The following is a 26,107-nucleotide window of genomic DNA, read 5'->3' as shown; positions in this document are numbered from 1 at the left end:
TGGTCTCCAGTTTTTTAGGCATCCAAGATCTCCTTTTTTGGGGATCAATGTTAACATTGCTCTCCGACAACTTAAAGGCAGAGTCCCTCCATTAATGCATCCCAAAAGGACATCATACAAATCTTGGCCCATTAGTTTCCAAAAGGATTGGTAAAATTCCACTGAAAGTCCATCCAACCCAGGTGACTTCCCGAGGCTCAATTCCTGAACAGCCTGTGAAACCTCAGAGAAGGTTAAAGGATTGTCAAGCTTTATCCTTTCGTCCTCCGAAATGATTGGCAAATCCTGTAAAAATTGGTCTGCTGTTGAGTCATCACACTGGTCAGAACAATACAAGTCCTCATAAAAAGAAATTGCATGAGACTGAATCTCTTGTTGATCAGTTGTCACTCGGCCATTTGGAAGTTTCAATTGATGAAATTGTTTTTGCTCCTTTGGCTTTTTTTCGAGTCCAAAAAAAAAAGTGGTGGGAATGTCCATTTCATTAAGTTGGGAAAATCTAGTTCTTAAAAAAGCAAATTTTCCTCTTTCCTCCAACAGATTTTTCAGCAGAAGCTTACTCTCTGTGATGTGATCAACAGAAGTTAAGTCATCACGGACATTTCTGACGCTTTGTTCAAGGATGCTTTGTTCGAGAATCTTCATTTCTTCTTTTAAGCTTCCGATACTTTGTGCAGTATATTGTTGGCAAAAGATCTTTATATGGACTTTGCCAATATCCCACCATTGACTTAATGACTGAAATCTATTTCTCTTTTCTCTCCAAGATTCCCAGAAAAGATTGAAAAATGTAAGAAAATTGTGATCTTGTAAAAGCCTATTATTGAAATGCCACTGTGATTTATAGATTTTAGAAGAAAAACAGAGACAGATATTGAACAATAATGGTGATCAGAGAGAAAGGAAGGAGAAATACAACTATTAAAAAACCTCTCTCTATGTCTTTTTCTAACATAGAAACGATCCAATCTGGCTCCAGACAACCTATTTGAATTACTCTTTAACCAAGTATATTGTCTAATCCCAGGAAAAGCCTCCCTCCATAAATCCACAAAGTCATGATAATCAATCAGGTTTTTCAAAATTCCAGCAGATAATGGATGGGGTTCATCATGATTCCAATCTAAAAATGGATTTATTGTACAATTAAAATCCCCCCCTATTATAACAACATTATCTTGAGGACACTGCAACAAAGCATCAGAAAGTTTTCCAAAGAAAAGAACACGCTCCTGACCAACACTTGGTGCATAAACATTAAAAAAAATATAATCAATTTCACCAAGAGTAATATCTACTCGCAAAATTCTACCAGGCATAATTTCTAGCATTACTGGTTGGTTACCAATACGAGACGAAAAGAGCATGGCAACACCTGCACTTAGATTTGTTCCATGACTCAATAAAGTATTGCCCTTCCAATCTCTAGCCCAGTGTGCCTGATTTTGTAAGTCTGTATGGGTTTCTTGAAGCAAGATTATATCAGCTTTTTTAAAGATTAAATAATCAAATAAAGCAGCTCTCATTGCTGTGCCCCGGCAACCATTAATATTAAATGTCCCGATGTTTAAGAATGTCATGTGGTAAATAAAAATGGGGCAAAAAAACCCAGAAAGATAAATGCATGGGGAATCATGACTATATATTATTATTTCTTATGACAGATCTTCAATTTTTGCTTAACAGCACTCATGTGTTTCTTAAGTCTGTAACGTTTGGGCTGGTCAATTTCCTCAAGTGTAGCTTTTCTCATAGCCATAGAAACAGATTCAACAAAAAGTTGTAAATCAGGAAAAAAAGTCTCTAGTTTAGGTCTTCGCTGGTTGAATGTGGCATCAAGGAAATTAGTAATCTGCTGAACAGAATAATGAGACTTCAGCTTAAAACTGGAGGCTTGCCCTTCAGAATTTCCTTGAGAATTCATCTCAGTCACACCCGATTCATCCGATGTGGCACTGTCAGCACTATCATAATCAATCGGCTGAGATTCACCTTGTTCCAGCTCTAGTGGTGAGTCTATGATATTCTGTGAAAAATTTTCAACCAACATTTGAGTCTCCCTCGCAAACTTAATCTGTCCATCAGAATCATCCAATTCATTTTTTTCTGCAGTCACTATTACAGAGTCATTTCCAACTCCATCATTCAAATGTGCATCTGTATCAACAGAATGTTCATTTGTACTCACATTGCTTAGTGACACGAGTACAATTTGATGTTCTCTATCACCAGACAGAGTCATCGTTTCAACTTGCTCTTCATTTTTTCCCCTGATGTTCTCACCCACACTATGGTTTTCTGTAGCTGGAGTTACTTGCTGTACATTAACGTTAGCGGATTCATCCTCATTTTCAACTACACTCACAGCCTCAACAGTCAATGGGCATGCCTGCTTTATATGTCCATATCTGCCACACTTGAAACATTTCATCGATTCTGTGCTAATAAATACTGTGTAATCCTTGCTTTGTAAAGTCATCTTTGCAGAGACATTTAAAGATTGACAATCTGCATTCAACACCATGTGTGTTTGGCGCCTAAAAGACATTATGTGTTTCATCTCAGAGTTTTTTAGGCCAAGAGGAATCATCTTTATAGGTCCCACTAATTTACCATAGCGAACAAGTAAGCGCTCTAATGAGTCGTTAGGAATGAACGGGGGTACGTTAGATAACATCACCTTCTTTGCCAGATTAGATAGCGGTAAAACTGATAAGAAAACATCCCTTACAGACAAACCACGCTCAATCAAACCGTCTACCATTGACTCCTCTTTAAGAAAAACAACAATGGCTTTATTCATTCTAGATGCCGATAAGATAGTACGAGCGCCCAACTCATCTCCAATAGCATTTAAAACATCTTCAACTGTGATTGATTCGTCCGGCATGCATTTGCATCCATGCCGTGCAGTTAAAAATGAAAAACCATCTGAATGTGTCCCCATTTCAGCAGCACTTGACACGAAAAGTTCAAATTACACCCTCAAAGCGATAACAAAGCCGCAAGAAAAAAGGAGATGTAAAGAAAACGTACAGAAAGCACACCGTCAGCACTCACTCAGACGCTCACACACCTCTCGCAATCACTCAGCCACGCATGCGCAAACGGAAACGAGAGAGAGAGAGAGAGAGAGAGAGAGAGAGAGAGAGGGAGAGGAGAGAGAGAGATAGTGTGGATCTTGACAGGGGTGTGTGTGTGTGTGTTCTTTTTTAACAACACAAGAGTAAATAATATCTGATTTGTTATTAATCAGTTGAATTATTCTTTTAACTTAGGATGTGTAAAAACAGAGTAATACAACACTGTAACTGGTGTTGATGGTTGTTCATGCTTATGATCATTTATATTTATTCATTGTTTCATTATTACAACATTTATTATTTTTATTATTATTATTATTGCTACACACTTGACTAACCACAAAGATATGATAGGATTGTCAGACAATTACATCTACTGTTCTGATGTTGACTGTTAGTAGTGTATAAGGTTCTTACCGTTGACCAGAGGTTGGAGCCGATCGGCCGGTAGTGCAGTTGGAATGTTAAGGGAAAAGTTGACGTGCTTTCAGCCGGCCAGGATGAAGGACAACTCCACCGGACCAATAACTGTGTGGGCTGACCTTCCAACGGAAGAACTCGAACATCCTTCGGAGGATCAGGCTTTACTGAAGCCACATAATAAAAGACATGAATTCTTATTATGCAGAGCAGAAAAAAAGGAAGAAAAAAGATTCTGAAACTAAATGCTACTCACTGATTACTCATTGAGGCTGGAAAGAGGATTTATGAATATGATAAGAATCAGGCATATAAACTTACAGAGTTCATGAGTATCTATTTGGATAATGGTGGAGTTGGATCCCAGCGGGTTGATTTGGGTGATGTTTACCAAGACCTTCGAGTAGCTCCAGAACGGTGGGTCAGTAATTGTGCACTCATTCACACCAATGTGCTGCTGCTCGCAGGGTTCAGCCCCTCGCCATCTAACACTGTAGAAAACAGAAGTAACAGTGAAGGGAGTGAATCTCAAAAGGCTGCGTTTATTTAATCCAAAAATACAGTAAAAACTGTAATATTGTAAAATGTTATTACAATTTTAAAGAACTGTTTTATATGTGAATATATTGTAAAATGTTATTTATTCCTGCGATCAAAGCTGAATTTTCAGCAACATTACTTCAGTCTTCAGTGTCACATGATCCTTCAGAAATCATTCTAATATGATGATTTGATACTCAAGAAACATTTGATTATTATCAATGTTGAAAACAGTTGAGCTGCTTCATATTTTAATTACTTCATATTTTTTTTGTAAATTTGAAAGTTCTTTGAAAAAGTTGCTAATTAAGCATATTAATTGCTTATTATACACTGTATATATTAAATAAATAAATAATTGTTCATATTTATAATTAATAATTCAATTCAATTCACATTTATTTGTAAAGCGCTTTTCACAATACACATCGTTTCAAAGCAGCTTTATACAGAGTCCACATTACAATTTAGAGTGATCTGTTTTCAGAGGGAACTGTTGGGAAGTTATGTATTTCAAAAATGTACATATACAAAATCACATTTAGCTAAAACATTTTATATTTAAACAATGTAATAATTTAAGACAGAAACAATGAGCCCATTGAAGTAATGAATACTTGTTTGTTAACAAATGATTGACAGATAATTGCAGCATTGGTGCATGTTGATTATATATATATATATATATATATATATATATATATATATATATATATATATATATATATATATATATATATAATTTATTATTATTATTATTATAATTTTATACAACACAAGATGACACGGCACCTGTAGGAGGTTCTGTAGATTGTGGGCAGGTGTGTTGTCTTAATTTGTACCCAGGAGCAGTAGATTTTCATATGATTCGGCATCTGGCAAGAAACATTGACGAAATGAGGAGGATCTAAAAAAAGAAGAAGGAGAAAACAAAAATATCTCATGGGATAGGAATAAACTAGACAGAATAAACTCTATCTGTGGACGCAATCCAAAACATCCAAACCAACAGACAACACAAGGGAACGGTTTATAGCGCATGCGCTGCGTTCAAGGACATGAGGGTTCGTAATACGGTAGACTAAATGAACACACATGCAATCTCACCCTTCCAATCAGAAAACTGTGCAGATGTGATGTAGGCACTTCCTGTTAGCGGAAGTGCCCTAAGTTAAACAGAAAGGGCGTAGAACTGCACACTTTCTTTGGCAGCTCCCGGGACAGAAAGTGCTTCCGTTTTACTAGTACATTTCCTGGCTTTCCAAGGACTTGTCCTAGTACAAGCACTATTTCAGAGGCATCACACAATCACGAGATGTAGCTGTCACCATACCAACATTTCAGTTTTCAACACCATTCATTCTCAATATCAAATATGATCCTCAATATCAATTTCAACACCACAGCAAAAACGAATATGCTGCTGAATGCACTTTATTATTAAAAGTATTAAAAGTTTTTTTAATTAAGTAAACACAATTATGGAAAAAGTTGAAGTAAAGATCATAGAAATAAATAAATAAATAAATAAATACAGTAAATAAATAGCTGTGGTTTTCTCTTAATTGTCTATTATTTGACTGATATAATATCTGCATAAACTTCAAATCTTAACAGTGTGTATATATGTGTGTACATACATACATATACAAAGACCTGTGATCCATATTTAGGTTGCAGCCCACCAATTGAGAACCACTTTCCCATTGAAGCACCATTTTAGCACTTCATGCACTTCTTGGATATACAGGGTCCTTCTCAAAAAATTAGCATATTGTGATAAAGTTCATTATTTTCCATAATGTAATGATAAAAATTAAACTTTCATATATTTTAGATTCATTGCACACCAACTGAAATATTTCAGGTCTTTTATTGTTTTAATACTGATGATTTTGGCATACAGCTCATGAAAACCCAAAATTCCTATTACAAAAATTAGCATATCATGAAAAGGGTCTCTAAACGAGCTATGAACCTAATCATCTGAATCAACTAATTAACTCTAAACACCTGCAAAAGATTCCTGAGGCTTTTAAAAACTCCCAGCCTGTTTCATTACTCAAAACCGCAATCATGGGTAAGACTGCCGACCTGACTGCTGTCCAGAAGGCCATCATTGAGACCCTCAAGCAAGAGGGTAAGACACAGAAAGAAATTTCTGAACAAATAGGCTGTTCCCAGAGTGCTGTATCAAGGGACCTCAGTGGGAAGTCTGTAGGAAGGAAAAAGTGTGGCAAAAAACGCTGCACAACGAGAAGAGGTGACCGGACCTTGAGGAAGATTGTGGAGAAGCACCGATTCCAGACCTTGGGGGACCTGCGGAAGCAGTGGACTGAGTCTGGAGTAGAAACATCCAGAGCCACCTTGAACAGGCGTGTGCAGGAAATGGGCTACAGGTGCCGCATTCCCCAGGTCAAGCCACTTTTGAACCAGAAACAGTGGCAGAAGCGCCTGACCTGGGCTACAGAGAAGCAGCACTGGACTGTTGCTCAGTGGTCCAAAGTACTTTTTTCGGATGAGAGCAAATTTTGCATGTCATTCGGAAATCAAGGTGCCAGAGTCTGGAGGAAGACTGGGGAGAAAGAAAAAATGCCAAAATGCCTGAAGTCCAGTGTCAAGTACCCACAGTCAGTGATGGTCTGGGGTGCCATGTCAGCTGCTGGTGTTGGTCCACTGTGTTTTATCAAGGGCAGGGTCAATGCAGCTAGCTATCAGGAGATTTTGGAGCACTTCATGCTTCCATCTGCTGAAAAGCTTTATGGAGATGAAGATTTCATTTTTCAGCACGACCTGGCACCTGCTCACAGTGCCAAAACCACTGGTAAATGGTTTACTGACCATGGTATTACTGTGCTCAATTGGCCTGCCAACTCTCCTGACCCCATAGAGAATCTGTGGGATATTGTGAAGAGAAAGTTGAGAGACGCAAGACCCAACACTCTGGATGAGCTTAAGGCCGCTATCGTAGCATCTTGGGCCTCCATAACACCTCAGCAGTGCCACAGGCTGATTGCCTCCATGCCACGCCGTATTGAAGCAGTCATTTCTGCAAAAGGATTCCCGACCAAGTATTGAGTGCATAACTGAACATAATTATTTGAAGGTTGACTTTTTTTGTATTAAAAACACTTCTTTTATTGGTCGGATGAAATATGCTAATTGTTTGAGATAGGAATTTTGGGTTTTCATGAGCTATATGCCAAAATCATCAGTATTAAAACAATAAAAGACCTGAAATATTTTCAGTTGGTGTGCAATGAATCTAAAATATATGAAAATTTAATTTGTATCATTACATTATGGAAAATAATGAACTTTATCACAATATGCAAATTTTTTGAGAAGGACCTGTATGATCCGATATTAAATGTGTAATGAGTCTAAAACATGATTCAAAGTGTATCATATTTGTTATGGTTATGTTGCTACAACACTTACTGTATCTGTGTAAGCTAACATCATTTTTAAAGACGAAAGAATCAATGGAACTCAGTCACGGTAGATGCCATATTTAATTTTATATGGATGAAAATGAGGCTATGAGGGATAAACGTTGTTGAAAGGTGTTAGGGTTTAGGAAGGAATGTCCTGTACAAGTTAAAGGGATACTCCACTTTTTTTGGAAATAGGTTAATTTTACAATTCCCCCAGAGTTGAACTGTTTAGTTTTACCGTTTATGAATTCATTCAGCCGATCTCCGGTTCTGGCGGTAGCACTTTTAGCATAGCTAAGGATACATCATTGAAGTGGACATGACCATTAGCATTTCTCAACAAAAAAAATGACAAAAGTGTTTAGATATTTTTCCTATTTAAAACTTGACTCTTTTGTAGTTAAATCGTGCACTAATACCAACGGAAAATGTAAAGTTGCGATTTTCTAGGCTGAGAGTATAGTTCCTAGCCATATCAGCCTAAAAAAAAAATCGCAACTTTACATTTTCCGTCGGTCTTAGTGCACGATGTAACTACAGAAGAGTCAAGTTTTAAATAGGAAAAATATCGAAAAACTTTGGTCATTTTTTTTTTTGAAATGCTAATGGTATTGTCCACTTCAATGATGTATGCTAAGCTATGCTAAAAGTGGTACCGCCAAAACCGGAGATCGGCTGAATGGATTCAAAAACGGTAAAACTCAACAGTTTAACTCTGGGGGATTTGTAAAATGAGCCTGTATCCCAAAAAAAGTGGAGTATCCCTTTAAGTTCAATCAAGAGCATTTTTAGAAGAATGTTTAGATTTGTCCTAAGATAGATAGATAGATACCAACAAAAGATGTTTGTTGGTTGAGTGTACACAACACAACTTGGGCCTAGTTTTGACATTAAATTAAATATGGCCCTGAAACAATTATTTAAACCCTTTTTCTCACATATTTTATCAAATGATTCACATTGTGAGTCAAAACACGAAACAAGGGACTCTTGTATCACTGAAGCTGACTTACGGCCCAGGCGTAGTTTGATGGACTGCAGTAAAGTTCCTCGTTCATCATGGCAGCTGTAGTTGCCTTCCATTGAGTGTGTGGTGTTCAGTAGTGCAAGCAAGCCCTCGTGTGTTTGCCACGTCGGTACTGAGCTCCCATTGAACCGCCATTCCACCGGAGACCTGCCGACCCCATCCAAAACTCAAAGTCAACATCTCAGTAAAGAACCTTTACCTAGTTTCCTTGCAAATCTGTTTCAAAGATAATCAAAGATATACCTACGACCAAATAACAGCTATCAACGCCAACTGGACCTACGTATCGCGTTACTCGTTTGTGTGTCTTACAAATCTTATTTTTGGCAGCCGTATTCTCTTGGATAGCATCTTTTTTGGCGAGAAATATGATTTCTCAACAACTGCATTTATATGAAACACAAGGCTTGCCAAAAGCTGAGGCTGGGGAATCAACCCCCCCAGCCCCCTCTAAATAGCCTTAATGTGTCCAAACCCTATAAGGACTGGCCTCGTGCCCCTACAGAGGGTGGTTAAGCACACTATTATCACTCCTTACAGGGAAGCTTAACTCTGGAGTCTGATGGAGTTCTAGCAAAAACTTAATATAGACTGGAGTACGTACCCGCCATGTGAGCCTCCGCATGCGAGGGTGACCCTGGAGCCCAGTTCACCGAACTGGACGTCTGAAACTGAAAGCAGGAGACTAATGAGCTGTTCTATTCCAGAGCTGTCAAGTGATTATGTTATCAACAAGCCAATAGCACTAGCATTTTACGGAGCCAAGTGTGCTGCACACAGCCTGAAAAGTGAAGCCTAAACATTTTGATTGCCCCCTGGTGGCTGGCTGCAGAATAGGTCATAAACCCCACCCTTTTTTAACTAAAAATATCAAATTACACTTTTTGTAATTTTGTAATAAATGTTTTTTAGGTAGTTCACACTAAGGTATGTTCAAGTGTTCTTTTTTCCAATAAGTTTTATTTTATTTAGTCATTCTATAAAAACAGGTTGTAACATCATGATTGAGTCTGCGAGTTTAGGGGTCACCTTGATACCGCTGCAGATGGATTAACGGCTCTATATGACATCATTAACAATGACTGTTTCAGGGATATTTTGGCCTCATTTTTCTACAGTGGAAGAAAGTGGAGACCTGCTGTCTTTTTTACAGTCTATGGTCGGAGCATTGGTGGTGTATGTTTTTTTTACTATAAACTATAATATACATTAAAATAAATAAATAAATAAAGAGCATACATATGACTGTGGAATTTAACATGTTAACACATGCAATTGATTAAATGCTTAAAGTAATTTTTTCACTGTCTTTAATACATTTATACATGTATTGAATTAACAAATGGCATCATCGTGAACGTTCATCATTCTTAGACATTTTACTGTGAACGCCGATAGAGCCATGCAGGACAGCAGCAACAACAACTTCAACAAATCAAATAAATACATTTAATAAACTCCCCACCACTTTTATGGACATAATCTTACATATAGATGTAAGATTATGTCCATAAACTGGTGGGGAGTTTAATACATTTATTTATTTGATTTGTTGCAGTCTAAAGGGCCGTCTAACCAAAGAACGATAACAGTAAAGATAACTACAGTAGTCAACATTTGAAGTGGATAAAAAAATAATCATCAAACTTGTCCTAAGACAAGAACGGGAATTTTTCAAAATTCATGTATAACTTTGATGAAAGGTTTTGATCCACTTCAAATGTTGACTACTGTATAACGATAACTATATTTGCGTCCACACCAACGAACGATAACGGTCTGTTTATTTTAGGCCCTGTTTACACGAGAACGATCCCGGGTGAAAACGTAAAAATATTTTATCGGATGTGCCTTTCGTTTACACGGCAACGGCGTTTTGGGGGCTTAAAAACGCAAAAAAGTGAAACCACCCTCCAGAGTGGAAATCTTAAAAACGATTCACTGTCGCGTTCCCGTCTAAAGGGTAAAAACGCAAATCTGCTCACTGTGGCTCTTGTCGCGTACGCGTTTTTTCGTCACAGGCATGCGCCAGTACAGCAAAATAACAATCAATATGTCGGATTATTTCCATACGTCGGACCTTCAAGTTGCCCTAGCAGCTCTGATAAACGTACTAGAGTCTTTACAGCATTTGTACAAAATATTTTTTTTAGATATTGGTGCTGTTGTGTGGCAGTGCTTCGCATTGCCACCTAGCCGCCTGGAGTGCATACTAAGTCGAATTTCACACACTTTTGCGTCACCATATGCATGCGGATTTCCGCCCCATAAACGCTGGTCTAAACGCAGAATAAAAAGTGATAACGCAACGCCACTTTTGCGTTTTCTCTTCAGATTGTTTCCGTGTAAACATAGCCTTAAGCTCGAACTTCGGTTTCACAGTGCGCAACGTCATTGAACATGTTTTTGCTCTTCTCGTTGCATTTACACAGCTTTAACCAGCAGATGTCATCAGCATGCTGTGTTTTGAGTGAAGCCAGAGTAATCGAGCTACTAATCAGTGAATTTAGCTAATGTAGTCAATATAGAGGAATAAAAACAACATCTAGTCAACACGCAACTTCAAAGGAAGTAAAACTGGATACCTGAGGTAATACTTCACACATTTATTCAGAGGGTATGAACGATTGTTTTCCATGCCAATTTTCTTGAAAAGTGGCTTGACTTGTCAAACAGTGCTGGATTTTTCTGGACCTCTGCGATTAACTTCTCCACTATGTCGTCTGCCATTTTAAATGTGCGGGCCCTTAAACTAGAATAGATTCTGATTGGCTGTCAGTGTTTTATAGTTCAACAGCTGTAAAAGAAATCATTCCGAAAGTGATCCCAATGATATCGTTTCTCTATACCTTCATAGCTTTGGTGTGAACTCTGCTATTCTTTAATATTGAGGCCTTCAATTTTGCACGATTTTTAGAACTATATCTTTATCGCTATCTTTATTGTTATCGTTTTTGGTGTGAACGGGCCTTAATAGTTGCTTCCCCAAAATTCCACTGCTTCATACGTTCATCATTAAAAGCCTAGCAGAGATTCTATAGCAAGAATCAAGGTGTTTACGTTACTGTGCTTTTCTGCCTAGTCAGAATTCAGTATTTATATCAGACATTCACTGCCAAGAGTTAAACAAAGAAAGGCAAACACACACGCGCACAGAGACACACACACTGGGAGTGGCGTTGTTCCAGTGGCCGGGGTTTTAACTGCGCTCAAGAAACGCTCGTGCTCAATGTCGGCTTTCAGGAAATATTGGCAAAAGCATATTATTTGAAATCCCACCACATTTCTCAAATTTCTCACTCTCTGGCCAACTAAATAGCAGCCATAACACACACGCACATACACGCAAGCCAGAGTGGCTAACATTAATTGAGCAATTCATATGTAGGGCAATGGAGACTGGGAGTTTTAAACAAAGATGTTTATTGTTCTAAAAAACAAGGCCATAGCTATGTTCCTGGTATGGATTAAAATTACATTTTCACATGATGAATCTTTTTGCTATCTGGAGTAGTTGTATGGTATAATTTCACCCTGCTTTGACTAAACGAAGACACGCTACAAAGACTTTTAACCAATTCCATATGCAGGGACACAAATCCAAATACTAGCAGCAACCAAATCCCAATGCTAATGTAACTAGCTATCTTGATGCACTTGGGCTAAAATAAAAGCAATCCGTACCTTCATTGGTCCATATCTCTGATTTGACGAGGTCAGAGAAGAGGATGATGATACCAGTGACTATTAGATGGCCAAGGCATGACACTAAACCGGGCATCTGTGAGAGAGAGGGAAAAAAACAGTTTAGGCTGTTAGTCAAAGGGAAGTTAATGGGTATCATCCTGTGTAACACATCCACCTGCTTAGCAACCATCAAGGCTATGAAACAACATAACAATTAACCGCTCTAAATTTGATATAGGCAAACAAGACACCATGGCAATATGTGCGTGACCATCTGATATTTCTGTATAAACAGCACAGAGAATCAACATCAATGCAAAGCGGTGTTGCCATGAATGATGGTAGATTTTAACAGTTCTGCAGAATTCTGGGAAGTTATTTGGCTAAAGTGCATTCGCAATAATTGACTGTTGAGGACATTCTGCGTTATGACGTCAAATGAAAAGAGCCTGTTATCTGAAATACGGCCCCGAGGAGCCTTGTATCAATAGACTGTAAACATTTTAAACAAATACTGTAATTGACAGGACACATCTGTCATGTGTGCAGCTGGGATTTGCCTGGCAGGCATCGTTTTATGACAAACGGATACATCTAAAGGGTAAAGAAAAAGCAAAGTAAATGCAGGAAATATCTTCACATTCCAATAGCTGAGCTCACTAAACCTCACAACAAGACTCAGGGGAGTTTATTAATTCATTAATGGCAGAAAATGATTTCCAAATGGAAGTGATAAACAAAAGTTATGACCACTGTAAACTGAGTTACAAAACTTATTTTTGGTAAACTTAAATTTCAACAAACTACACAATTAGAGAGCAAAAACAAGTAGAAAGGAAAATAAGTAGGCTAAATTAAATAAGTAATTAATTAATTACATTTAAAACAATATCATTAATTAAAAAAAAAAGTTATATAAAGCAGGATGCTTTTAAAGATTTTTTTTATTTGGAGATTTTTTGTTGGAGTGATGATAATAGTAAACATAAATCCGAAGCAGATAATTTACAGTTGGGTTTAAATTTAAGGTATCTTGCTTTGAGAATATGGTATTTAACATCATACAAAAGACATTTAAGAGATTATCTAGCTCCATATTGCCAGAAACATCACAGTGACAATGTACATTAATAACAAATCAAACAATGGACACTGAAATTTCCAATTTACTGAAAGTTACAGTACACACTGAAATAAGTGCTGTGAAAGATGTTTACTTCCATGCTTATTTTACTTCAGGGCAACACCTTACCATATTTAAATAGGGCTTCAGACAGAACATTCATTTGTTAATAAAATCACATTGTCTTGACTCGCACATGTAATGAATGACGCATCAGACCGCTGTTAGTTTAGCAAACTAACGTTCTAATACCACAATGTGTCCTGGTATCCACAGAAGAAAAACATAGATGCCGTTAAACCACTGGGCTTACCAGTAAGTACCATGGTACCAAATTTATCTGGGGTCTTTCCTGCTACTTCCGCTAAATTTCCGCAAACCATAGGGTTGTGTGATATGTAACACCTACGATAATATCCCTACTGTTTGTTTTAATGATATGAAAGCCGGCATTATCGAGAATGTCAAGTCGCTTTACAAGAACCAAACAAACACACTTTCAGTTCATGACGCAGTCTGGCCATTTTCCCCTCCTTGGGTTTAGTCTTATAACAAATGATTAATGATAGCAAGAGTCACACAAGAGTGCTCTTACTGAATATCAGTAAACACATTTCATGAATGATTCAATGACCAAATGAATCAGCCCTTTGAATAAATGACTCAACTCGCGAAGCAGCCAAATAGATATAGTACAGTATAGTAATAAAATTAACTTCAGAAGATTTAAGAACCAGATTCACTGAAGTTTGTGGCATTACATTTATTAGATCTTCAAAGACTTGTTTCATTTAAATAAATCCGTATTTGCTGAATGTCATAATGTTTTAGTTAAATAATTAACACCTAACCAACTATTTAGCCCCTAGGCTTGGCCCTTATTATCATTATCATTGTCAACTTCTTGAGCATCATGGGACGTTTCTCAAAGCAGACGGGTCAGAGAAACGCTCAGGATTGTGTCATCATTCTTGGCAGCTGTAACCGAGTAGCCTGATTGTAGAAGATTATACTGTAGTACACATCAAGAGACACATGTTTTAGTGAAAACGACACAATCCTCCACAGTAAATTAGTTTTCAGAGGGGAAAAGTAAGACTAAAACTCACAGAGCAAAAAACATCCTTGATTTTTATTTCAATATGGTTTAGCCATCATTATTATCTGACATCTCTTGGTAATTCAGAATATATGAATTTTCCTCAGTGCATCAGAAGAGTTTGACTTCTCAAAACCGCAGGCTGAAGTTGTTCCCCATTAGTTTTATGATACTTTATTGCAGGACTGCACCAATCTGCAATGTTTTACTCTCACTGCTAATCTAAAACACAGGCTTATAATGCCTTAAAATTATCCTATTATGTTTTTTCAGATTGTATATTTCATGCACTGTGTAATAGCTGTTTGTTAATTTAAAAAGTCTGCAATGTTTTAAAGATTGCAATTATTGTTTCCCGAAAGAAAGAAGTGATTCTGAACTTACTTCTTGCTCATACCTACGTAGGTTTGTAACACATTTGCATAATTCCAGCCTGTGGTCTTCATTGGCTGAATGTGAACAACGTCTACTTTAACCCTCAAACACTGTAGTTGTTGCTGAGACTGAGAGTTTGGTTCGTGTTGTTGTCATGTCAAGAAGACACTGTTTTCTGTGCTGCAAAAGTAACTTCCAAAGGATGAGGACATCCTAAAACTGTTATAGTATAACATATGCCATGGTTACTGTTTGCATCTCTGTGTATACAAGTGCTGAGGAAGATTGAAATTCAGATATGGTAATGGGTGTTTGGTTTCTGACACATGCTGTAAACGGAAGACCAATCACTGCAGACTGGGCCATCTGACCAATCAGAGCAGAGTATACCAATCACAACAGACTGGGCCATCTGACCAATCAGAGCAGAGTAGACCAATCACAACAGACTGGGTCATCGAACCAATCAGAGCAGAGTAGACCAAACACAACAGACTGGGTCATCTGAACAATCAGAGCAGAGTAGACCAATCACAACAGACTGGGTCATTGAACCAATCAGAGCACAGTAGACCAATCACAACAGACTGGGTCATCTGAACAATCAGAGCAGAGTAGACCAATCACAACAGAGTGGGTCATCTGAACAATCAGAGCAGAGTAGACCAATCACAACAGACTGGGGCATCTGACCAATCAGAGCAAAGTAGACCAATCACAACAGACTGGGTCATCTGACCAATCAGAGCAAGGTAGACCAATCACAACAGACTGGGCCATCTGACCAATCAGAGCAAGGTAGACCAATCACAACAGACTGGGCCATCTGACCAATCAGATCAGAGTACACTCTCAGAAAGGAAGCGTTTAGAGAGACTGAATCCTTGATCTTGGATTCATGTAAACATATTGAATGAGACCTTCAAAACAAAATGAAGAACCTTTAAAATAGCATTTAGCATAAAAATAGCACTTTAAAAGTTCCATAATGTGAGTTAACCTCTCAGAATGTACAATAAATCCTGTACACGTGTATCTTAGGGTGCCAAAACTGAGGCATCACAAAGCCAGCAGTGCTCATTCTCTTATTTGACGTAGTTTGTTATCTGGATGAACTCCATGTTCTCTACTCTCAAAAGACTGTCAAATTCAGCATTGAGGTGCAGCTCCTTTCACGTTCCATAAAGACGTTCTGCATGTTATCATCAAGCATTTGTAAGAGGACAGTGTTTTTCAGTTGGTCTGATAAGGACATTGCACTTTAAACCACTTAAAGGCTGATTGTAATAACATTGGTTGGACAGTGTGGACTGAATGATTCTGGGAGAAATGGTCAATATGTTAATTATGTTTATGTTGTTGTTGGTAAATGATTTTATAAATCTATACAGTTTTGCCTGTTTTAAGCTACTGTCAACTCTAAACCCTTTGCATAAAATCAGGCCTTAATCATTACAATATACAGTTAAAAAAATGATAATATTTTAGCTCTTTTGAAACTTTTCAAAAGGACAAAAATAATAAACTAATTAAACAAATAACAATTCTAATATTAAACTGTCAATACTATACCACACTACTATTACTATATAATATACAGTACCTCTTAACATTTCGGAATATAAGATTAATGTTTTTGAAAGAAGTCTTTCACCAAGGCTGCATTTATTTGATCAAAAATACAGCATAAACAGTAATATTGTGAAATATAATATTACAATTTAAAACAGCTGTGTTCTATGTGAATATATAGTAATGCAATTCATTCGTGTGATCAAAGCTGAATTTTCAGCATCATTACTCCAGTCTTCAGTGTCACATGATCCTTCAGAAATCACTCTAAATATCCTGATTTGCTGCTTGAGAAACATTTATGATTATGATCAATGTTGAAAACAGTTGTGCTGCTTCATATTTCTGAGGAAAACATGATACACTACCTTTCAAAAGTTTGGGGTAAGATTTTAAAAATGTCAAAAAAGGTTTATACTTGAAATAATTTATGTTAGATTGTAATAACTTTTTACTTTTTTGATCAAATAATAAGAGACTACTGTCCAAACCATTAATTATTACAAACATTTGTGTGTGTGTGTGTGTGCGTGCGTGTGTGTGTGTGTGTGTGTGTGTGTGTGTGTGAATTATGTGAAAAAAATAAGTATTGCTAAATAATAAACACTAATTGTGACTAAATATAATATACCATAGTGTTATACATGTTATGTTGTTTATTACTTCATTTAAAATTATATATAAATTATACAAATAAAATGGACTTACACACGTTGCACGTTAGACAGTATCATATCATAATACACCATCAGTTATTCTGCCATAAGATCTGTTTGCCTTTCGAATCTCTCACAGAGTGGATGCACCTGCGGCTCTTTGCGACAGAGCCAAAAAGGGCAGAGTTATGATTCCGGCTTCATCAACCCCCTCCCGATGGAATGCTTCGACTTTTCCTTAACCACAAAAATGCATCTCCACACAAGAGCTCTACCTTCCACATGTCAATCCCACAGCGTGAAAAACCAAGAGCTTAACGGTGACCACAAGCCACTGGTAAATTATATATCAGGGGCATATCCTTATATATTATTTAGTCTGTTGCCTGTTGTTGTTCAGGATGGCTGGTTCGAACGCAACAGAACGATGGAGCATCTGGCGAAGATAAACATAGAGCTGTTAATCCATGTTAAAAACAGAACCTCAGGACCCATAACATCCTTTAACTCTTCCCAACATTATGTGCAAGTCTAAAAGTTTTTAAATAATAATAAACTAAATTATATATATATATAATTTATAATATAAAATATATTATATATTATACTGTGTATAATTATTTTGTATATATAAATACACACTCATGCATGTATATATTTAAGACAAATGTGTTATTTATATTAAAAAAAAATATATATATATATATACACACACACACACACACAGTAAATAAATGCATATATTCCTTAAATATATACATGTATATGTGTGTATTTATATATACAAAATAATTATACACAGTACACACTTTTATTTTTTTCTTTTACTTTTATGTATTTATTTATTTTTGGATGCGATTAATCACGAATTATCGTTGCCCAGCACTAATATATATATATATTTATATATATATATATATATTCAACAATACCTTTTTTTCAGCCTTTTGCGAGGTATGTTTAGATTTTCAACATATGAATATTTTAAAACTAGTGGCAAAAATAGTACCCATTAAGATCACTCACAATACAAATTTTGCTAGAATAATGTATTATCTACATGCTATGAATATCCGATGACAATCATTCACAAAAGACGTTTTGTTTATGTTCCAAATGAAATTATCGAACAGTGGTAACAAATGTTCCTAAAATTGCCATTTATGAAAATTTAATGGCTTTGAAACTTTTTTTCCAACCACACGTTTTCATATTTGAATACTCAATGCCAAAACAAATACATACACACACACGCCAGCCAGATGTTGAGTTTGCATATTCAAGTTAAAAAAAAAAAAAGTCAAAATTTACGACCACAACGCATGGCAAATATCAGGTTCTGGAACACAAACACACATATGGATAACCTTCCCAAAATCTGAATCATCAGAAAACCCACACGCAACTGTAACTCTGCTCATACATTAGAATCAACCTCACATCACTACACCAATCGAATCAAACACTATGGCTCTGTTCCAAAACTTACATATAGAAAACTTCAACTTAAATGAAAACTTAAAATGTTGCCTTGGCAACTAACTAAGCTAAAATAATTTTAAAGGGATAGTTCACCCAAAAATGAAAATTCTGTCAGTATTTACTCACCCTCATGTGGTTGTTCCAACCCCGTAAGACCTTGACGCTTGATAAACTTAGTATTGAGCCCATGTAGTCACTTGGACTATTTTAACGATGTCTTTAATAACTTTTCAGGGAACAAGTCTCAATCCCTCAAGAAGCCTATGGAGGAGTGACCCAGCTCTCAGATTTAATCAAAAATATCATAATTTGTGTTCCGAAGATGAACGAAGGTCTTACGGGGTTGGAACAAAATGAGGGAGAGTAAATACTGACAGAATTTTAATTTTTGGGTGAACTATCCCTTTAAGTTGAAATACTAAAATTACTGAAACTAAAATAAATTAGGGCTGGGCGATATGGCCTAAAAAAAAATCCCCGATTTTTTCACAAAAAATCCGATTTACGATTTAAATCGATTTTTTTCTTTCCCTACTTAAAATCAATCTGCAGATGACAAAGAAATTGTTCAAAACAAGTTTTAACTTTATTTTGTTTTAATATTCCCTTCTGGGATTTGATCTCCATTAAAGTGCAATCAGAAACAACAAGCCAAAAAGACAAGAGGACAGGCCCTGTCTTTGAAAACAATGAAAATGTAACATAAAATAAAATGGGTGGATTGGGATTGGGGGGATGTGTAAAAAAAAACAAAAAACTTGCATCACAATAAGTGTATTGTGATTGTCAAATTATTTGGTAACTAAACATAATTTTATTAAGTTTAGAGGTATGCTACTGTTTTTATTATTGCTTAACACAAATTTCATAATTTCAATTCAATTCTTGTGATTTGATTCTGATCTTGATTCAATATAAATTCCTTTGGATAAACAGTAGATACGTTAATGTGTTAATTGTTCTCCCAAAAAAAAAAATCACCTAATGCTGTAAACATACAGAGAGCCCTGTCAGCTGGTATTATTAAAGGTTAAAACTAACTCAAATTAAATATAATGCGTTTTTTTATTTTATAATGCGTCTAACTAACATGCGTGCTATGGGTCATTAAAAGGCATCCTGAGGTAAATGTAACGTTACGTGACATGTTGTTCTCCAGCTGTTTTATGGACATCTTTCCGCGGTTGAAAAACACTGATCGATCGATTTTATTACATTTCGGTAAGTTTGTAGTAAAGAGTAATAGATTTTCGGTTCACGTGCCGCTTGAACTGAGATCTGCCAGCGTAATTTCACGTCACATTTACAAGCGCCAAAACGGTGTTTATTGTTGGAATTTTGTAATAAAATTGACAGAATCTGAGAGCTGAGAATCTGTTTCATATCGATAGTAACCTACTCTGTCTTGTCTGTCGGTGTCAGTGTCCTCTTTGCTTCGCGATTTTTCTCTGCGTTAGAAAATGGATGTGTGGCGTGAGAGCGTGTAAAAAGTGACAGAAGTGTGTCTCTCACAGTGAACTCGTTAGAGTTGGTGGCCCTGCAGATTCAGCTTGTAGCCTAAATGTTTTCGGCGGGTGTGCTTCTGCTGCCGCGGTCTTGCTCAGTTGCCATGTTGTTTGTGAATCTCTATCATGCCAAGTGCTGAGCCCGGTCGGAACAACTGGAGCCCAGATGGGAGCGTCGGCGGTTGTTAAAGAGAAAACCGATTTTCATTCAAAAAAATCGGCGTAAACTACACATTCGAGTTAATCGATAAAATCGATTTATCGCCCAGCCCTAAAATAAATCTATATACCTTAAATAATATAAACATAAAAACTAAATCAAAATATAAAAATATGTTGGCAGAGGTTATTTACACTAACTCCGCCCACCACTGTCTGATTGAGCCAGACAAAATTACAAAAGAAACAGGAGCAGTGGCAGGTGGTGTTGTCTTTTGACACGACCAACCCGCATTTGAAACCGCCTTTTTACCACACTCATTCATCTCGATTTCCCCTTCGCACAGTTTACACTTAGTTACTATAATTTTACACTTAGTTACAATAATAATACACAATACACATAAAAATACATAACACACAAAATTATTTTTTGTTGAAAGGACCACAAGCTGGGACTTGAACTCGGGCATGTGCTATGTTCAGGGAAAAGGGGACTACTATCAAATAAAAATAAAGAAAATAGGAACAAATAATCAAACTACCACAGCACAAATAAATACAATAGAGCAAAGATCCAAATAAATTAAACAGTGCTTTACACATTTTTGAGGTATCTAACAGTAGTTTTCAGGTAAAGAAATTGAATAATGTAATCAAATGTAAAATAACATTGCATATCATCTTCACTCTATAAATTAAATAAAGATGAATCATTATTAAAGTCGCAAAAGCTATTCAGTCAAGAACAATGAGTAATTTCCTTGTCTTTTGGTGTTTGATTAAAAAAAAAGACAGCAGGAATATTAGGCTACTGTCACTTTAAGAAATAATGCCCAGATCGAATACACTGATACAGATACACGTGCGTTGTCTTTCTCTACGGTTTACGTTCACTTAAAGGGATACTTCAGCTCTGGGAAGATGAATGTGTATTTAATAGTGATCATTTATATAGTAGAAATGTGAAATTATTTTTGAAATTGAAGCATTCTAGAGTGAGAAAAGGCAGAAAATGTATTTTTTACTCATGTGGCTGAAAGACAACAACTCCCAGAATGCACTTGCTTTGCTCCCTAACCACGCCTACCGGTTACAGGCGGCAGTATCCGAAAAAAAATTCCACACATTCTCTAGGCTAATACATACTCTAGTAACAGTAAAGGTTTATAAAAAGAACCACAACCAATGTGAGTTATAACTTTTAATTAAAAATATAAAGAATATTAACACTTTTACACTCAAAGCTCTTCCAGAGCTTCAGCTGTTTCCTTATTCACAATATTGCCCGTCAGGAGGCTGGATATGTCCGTCTTATATCCTGGACAACACAGGTGGACAAAACAAGACGATTGCCTTTACTATGTCCCTCGCCTTGCAGGACCCATTCCATAAAGTGACGGTAGGCTGTTAGGCGTCGGCGATATTTTCTACAAAACAGTAACGTTAAGCACAACGTTAGCAATGCGAACTATTTGCACATACAGTATGCTAGCATAGTAAATATAACAACAACAGCTCAGCTGACTACGCGTGAAGAACATTGTGATAATGCCGAGAGTCCAAACTCCAAAAGTCCAAACTCTGTTCATTACGTCTTAGTAAAAAAAAGAAAAACAAACCAAATACTCACTTTACACTAAGCCGTCCATTTGTCCCTGCGGGCTTTGGCTGGCGTTTCCAATTTCGTCCAGAAGAAAATGACATCACTGAAATTCGCGACAGCAATAGGACTCTCTATCTGTTTCCATAGGCGCACAGCGAGAGCACTGACACCACCAGTCCGCCCCAGCTGGAGTCTGGCCGGGCTCGAGTCAGGTCTTGCTCCCCTGCTGCAGCAGCTGCTCCGGCCGCCTCTTGTTCCTCCATCTCCCGAAACTGTTCGTCGCTGTATTGCGGCTCGTACAGGTAGCCGCGAGCATCAGATTCGCGCAACAGATCTTCGAAATCCCCTTCTGCTATTTCAACTTCAAAACTCGTAAATCGTGATTAGACTACTATACAAACTTTCTACACAGAGCAAGAGCCTGTTAGCTTAGCTTCAACAGAAAGATGGCTGACACTATCTTTACTTTCTGTGAGTGAGATCCCGCCCCATATGGGCTTGGTGAAAACATGCGGAACTAGCTACTAGTACTGGCTGTAGTTTTAAGCCTCTGGCCCAAAAATCCTCCGATGACGCAAAATGATGATTTTTGCGTCATCGGAGGATTTTTCCCAGACTAAAAATACATAAATCTCTCATATCAGGGGGATATGAGGGGGGGAAGCACGGTAATTCAAAAATACTACTGGTTTTCTACTGATGCAAAGCTTAATGCTAAATCCTGAAGTATCCCTTTAAGACATTTAATGAGGACATTTAATTTTATAATTAACAATATTATTACAACATTATTTTCCTGTTATCTCTGTAAAGCTGCTTTGAAACAATCTTATTTTCAACAAACCGTATTATAGTTGTGCATGCGTCATCAGATTATGAACCGCGGTGCAAGTGCGAGTGAACCGTGGGTAGAGAACGGTATGTTTCAGTTTTTTTTACAGAGAACCGTCACACCCCTTTTTTCTCATTTAAGTTTGTTAAGATTTTATTTTATTTCAGCTTCATTTCAATTAAAGGTGCTCTAAGCGATGTCGGGTGACATCACTTCTTGTTGACATTTAAAGTATTGTCAAACAAAACGAAGGCTAGCTAGACCCTCCCTCCTCCTCATCCGCGCACTAACCTCCCAAACCCCACCCCCAAACCCTTCTTATCGGTTATTGGCTGGAACAGTTTTTTTATGTTTCGTGGTGCGGGTAAGCCCAGTTTGTTTTTGTTGCCGTTTGTGGAGCCTGTGGTGTCTGCAGAGACTGTGTTTTTCTACAGTGTGTTCAAGGGACAGGCAGCTAGCGGATAGTGAGGAGATGTTTGTTGTATGTGACAAAAAATGTTTTGGCCTAAAAAACGTGTGACATCGCTTTGAGCACCTTTAATGAATTTTTTTTTTTTAAGTTTTATATAACAATAACAACACTGGATTGAGGCAATAGTTTATTAAGGCATAGTCTAATGTTGTATGTATGAGCAATTGTATCCATATTATTATTAATTGATGTAAATATCAGTTTGGCATTAGCGTAAAAAAAAAGTTAAAAGCAAAAAACTTGATGCGACAAGTGGTAACGTAGCTCAACAGCTGTAGCATTTCAACTGCATTTTGTGTTGTGCCTAATGAATACATTTAAATAAGCTCAATTTGATTTTATTTGAAATGTTATTCGATTTTTTTTTTTTTTTGCCATCTTGTGTAACTAATTGTGCAAATACTGTGGTATAAAAAAACAGTATAGCAGGATCTTTGCTAATATATTTCTACGGTTGCACAAAATACCATCATATCTCCCAACATTAGCATAGTCCATAAAACTATTTAAGTCCTATTCATTTTGAATGATTTCTTAAAATACTTCCCTTAAAGGTCAAATTAAGTCCTCAGTACTTAGTCACTAATCGTTTTGCAGGAAAGACAATGGACCAGAAGGGGGGGATAACGAGAGGCGAAGGAGGATAGGGGGACCTTGGGGGACTCAAGTTGCCTCAAAGTAGGAAAGACAGCCAAGAAAGTGCGAAGGAATGTGCAAGTCTCGCCAACATTTTATGTTTCTTTCCACTGGATTCCAGCGTTTGCTCCGTGGGGTTGCTAAGCCTGCCAATAGAGGCCGACTCTCAAAGTGCCATAATAACAAGAGATAAGACTCTTATGCGAGTCTTTTCTGATATAATATCATTTTCACTGTCAGCTGAGCTGCAACAATTATATCTCCATCTGCTTCACAAGCTTATCGCTCATTGCCAATGTTTGTATATGGAAAATTGAAAAGGCATTGTTGATAAAAGGCGTAGAAGTAAAGACATCCTGTGGCCTTGTGTGAGGTATTGCTCGAAAAAAGAACAATGCCTTCGCCGACTCCAAGTACACTTTTTGGTACGCAAACACTTTGCAGCATCTTCTGTTTGGACATCTAGGAAAAAAGTTTACTCCTTTCAGAGGGTGTTTATCTTTCTTTCCAGCACTAATTATTAGGACCCCTGCAGTGCAATGCAAGTCTAAGCATATATCGCAAATATGACTCATGAAGTAACATGCATTCTTTTTACGAGGGAAAATGGAGATAGGACAACTGAAAATAGACAGTGTTCCCTCTTTGGCACATTCCAACTCATCCAACACGCCTGAATGGAAAACAGACTGCCTGACAAATGGAAAAGCTCACGTGAGGAATGTGAGGCACATTTGCCCTGGTTTTCATGCATTCTTCTCTGACAGTTGTTTCCTAGTCCACATGCATTAGTAGGCGGTGAGCGTTTCAGACTAAATAATTAATCAGTGCAAGTGACATTTCTCTAGATGATCACCTTTGCAGAGGGCAGGGTTTGAGAACAATAACACTACGAGAGAGTGGATGATGCACTGGACAAAACTGGCCTTTCCGTTAATCTCCTGTGTACACTGGTCAACAGGAAAATAAAATGTGTTTGAACTTTAACACTTGATCTGGCATCACCTAATTTCGGCAACAGATGCTTGATGGAAGCTGAAAACAGCATAACGGAAAACCAGTATAGTAGTTTTTAATCAATTTAAAGTAAACTTTAAGGGTTTTTGCGTATTAAAAAGACTATGATCAATTATTAGCCGTGATTAGTATCACACTGCAGAAGTGACATTTATATCTTATAAAATAAGAAGGTCAGACTTTGAATTTTGACTGAAATCTCTTCAAAACAATTGAATACATCTCTACTATGAGCAGCATGATTTAAGCTGCTGTATTAAAATTCATTTAGCTATTTTTTAGAGCATAAAGTCAAATATGTTGGGGTGACACTGTAAAACTGATAATGAGAAAAAAATATGTTTTTACTTTATGCTTGATGGTTAAACCACAGGACATTTAAATTTAAACTTTTCTTGAAAGCGGATTGAGTTTTCGGCACACGTGTTTTACATTAGATTTTCCCTTAGTTCTCATGACCCTTATTCAAAGTCGCTATCCAACCAGAAAAGTAAACACAGTTACTTATTTCATCTACAAAAGTAAACAAAAATCAACAGATAGATTAATATAGAACACTGGTAACACTTTGTTTGGGTCCAATTCTCACTATAAACTAGTTGCTTATTAGCATGCATATTACTAGGAAATTGGATGTTTATTAGTACTTATAAAGCACATATTAATGCCTTATTCTGCATGACCATATTCTACATCCCTTAATCTAACCAATACCAAAACTTAACCACTACAACAACTACCCTACTAACTATTAATAAGCAGTAATATAGGAGTTTATTGAGGCAAAAGTCATAGTTAATAGTGAATATGTGTTGCCCAAACTAAAGTGTGTCCAGAACATTATATTAGTTGGGGATTAATACATTTTTCAGTAACTCTTTAGTTTAGGGTCCAATTCTCACTGTTAACTAGTTGCTTGTTAGCATGCATATAACTAGGATATTGGCTATTTATTAGTACTTATAATGCACATATCATTCTGCATGACCATATTCTACATTCCTTAATCCTACCCAATACCTGAACTTAACAACTACCTTTTACTAACTATTAATAAGCAGTTTTTAGGAGTTTATTGAGGCAAAAAATGGACCCTAATCTAGTGTGACCAATTTTTCCTATTCTAATATTATTATTAAAATACCCCTTCCTCATACTTAAATAACTCTAAGTGGCTCTTGAGGCGTATCGCTTTAATCTTGTTGTATTCACTTGTGAACAGCTAAACGACATAAACATATTGTTAAGCCAAAGAAAATAAATAAATGCAATATATAAAAACAAAAATGTCTTAGTAATGTAGTCTTCTTGCCCTTCTTGAAAAGCCATTTAGCTAAATCTTGAAAAAATAGTTTGATTTCCTACTCGTGTCCTTGTAA

At 36.8% G+C, this 26,107-nt stretch overlaps 1 protein-coding gene across 2 annotated transcripts in view; it reads right to left on the bottom strand.

The window, feature by feature from the left end:
* il11ra (interleukin 11 receptor subunit alpha) overlaps nucleotides 1-26,107 on the bottom strand; it is a 55,049-nt gene that overhangs the window by 18,407 nt on the left and 10,535 nt on the right. For both annotated transcript variants that reach the window (XM_077243268.1, XM_077243267.1), the window contains exons 2-7: nucleotides 12,192-12,288; nucleotides 9,112-9,178; nucleotides 8,494-8,654; nucleotides 4,836-4,950; nucleotides 3,825-3,994; nucleotides 3,501-3,670 (exon numbers count right to left, since the gene is read on the bottom strand). In XM_077243268.1, coding sequence (XP_077099383.1) covers nucleotides 3,501-3,670; nucleotides 3,825-3,994; nucleotides 4,836-4,950; nucleotides 8,494-8,654; nucleotides 9,112-9,178; nucleotides 12,192-12,288 — 780 coding nt within the window. The remainder of the gene's footprint in view (nucleotides 1-3,500; nucleotides 3,671-3,824; nucleotides 3,995-4,835; nucleotides 4,951-8,493; nucleotides 8,655-9,111; nucleotides 9,179-12,191; nucleotides 12,289-26,107) is intronic.

The sequence above is a fragment of the Siphateles boraxobius genome, unplaced genomic scaffold (assembly GCF_051911475.1).
Source record: "Siphateles boraxobius isolate OS27281-9 unplaced genomic scaffold, OSU_SipBor_1 25, whole genome shotgun sequence".
Classification (NCBI taxonomy): Eukaryota; Metazoa; Chordata; class Actinopteri; order Cypriniformes; family Leuciscidae; genus Siphateles; species Siphateles boraxobius.
The sequence above is the reverse complement of the archived record's forward strand: the minus strand, read 5'-3'. Positions and strand labels throughout refer to the sequence as shown.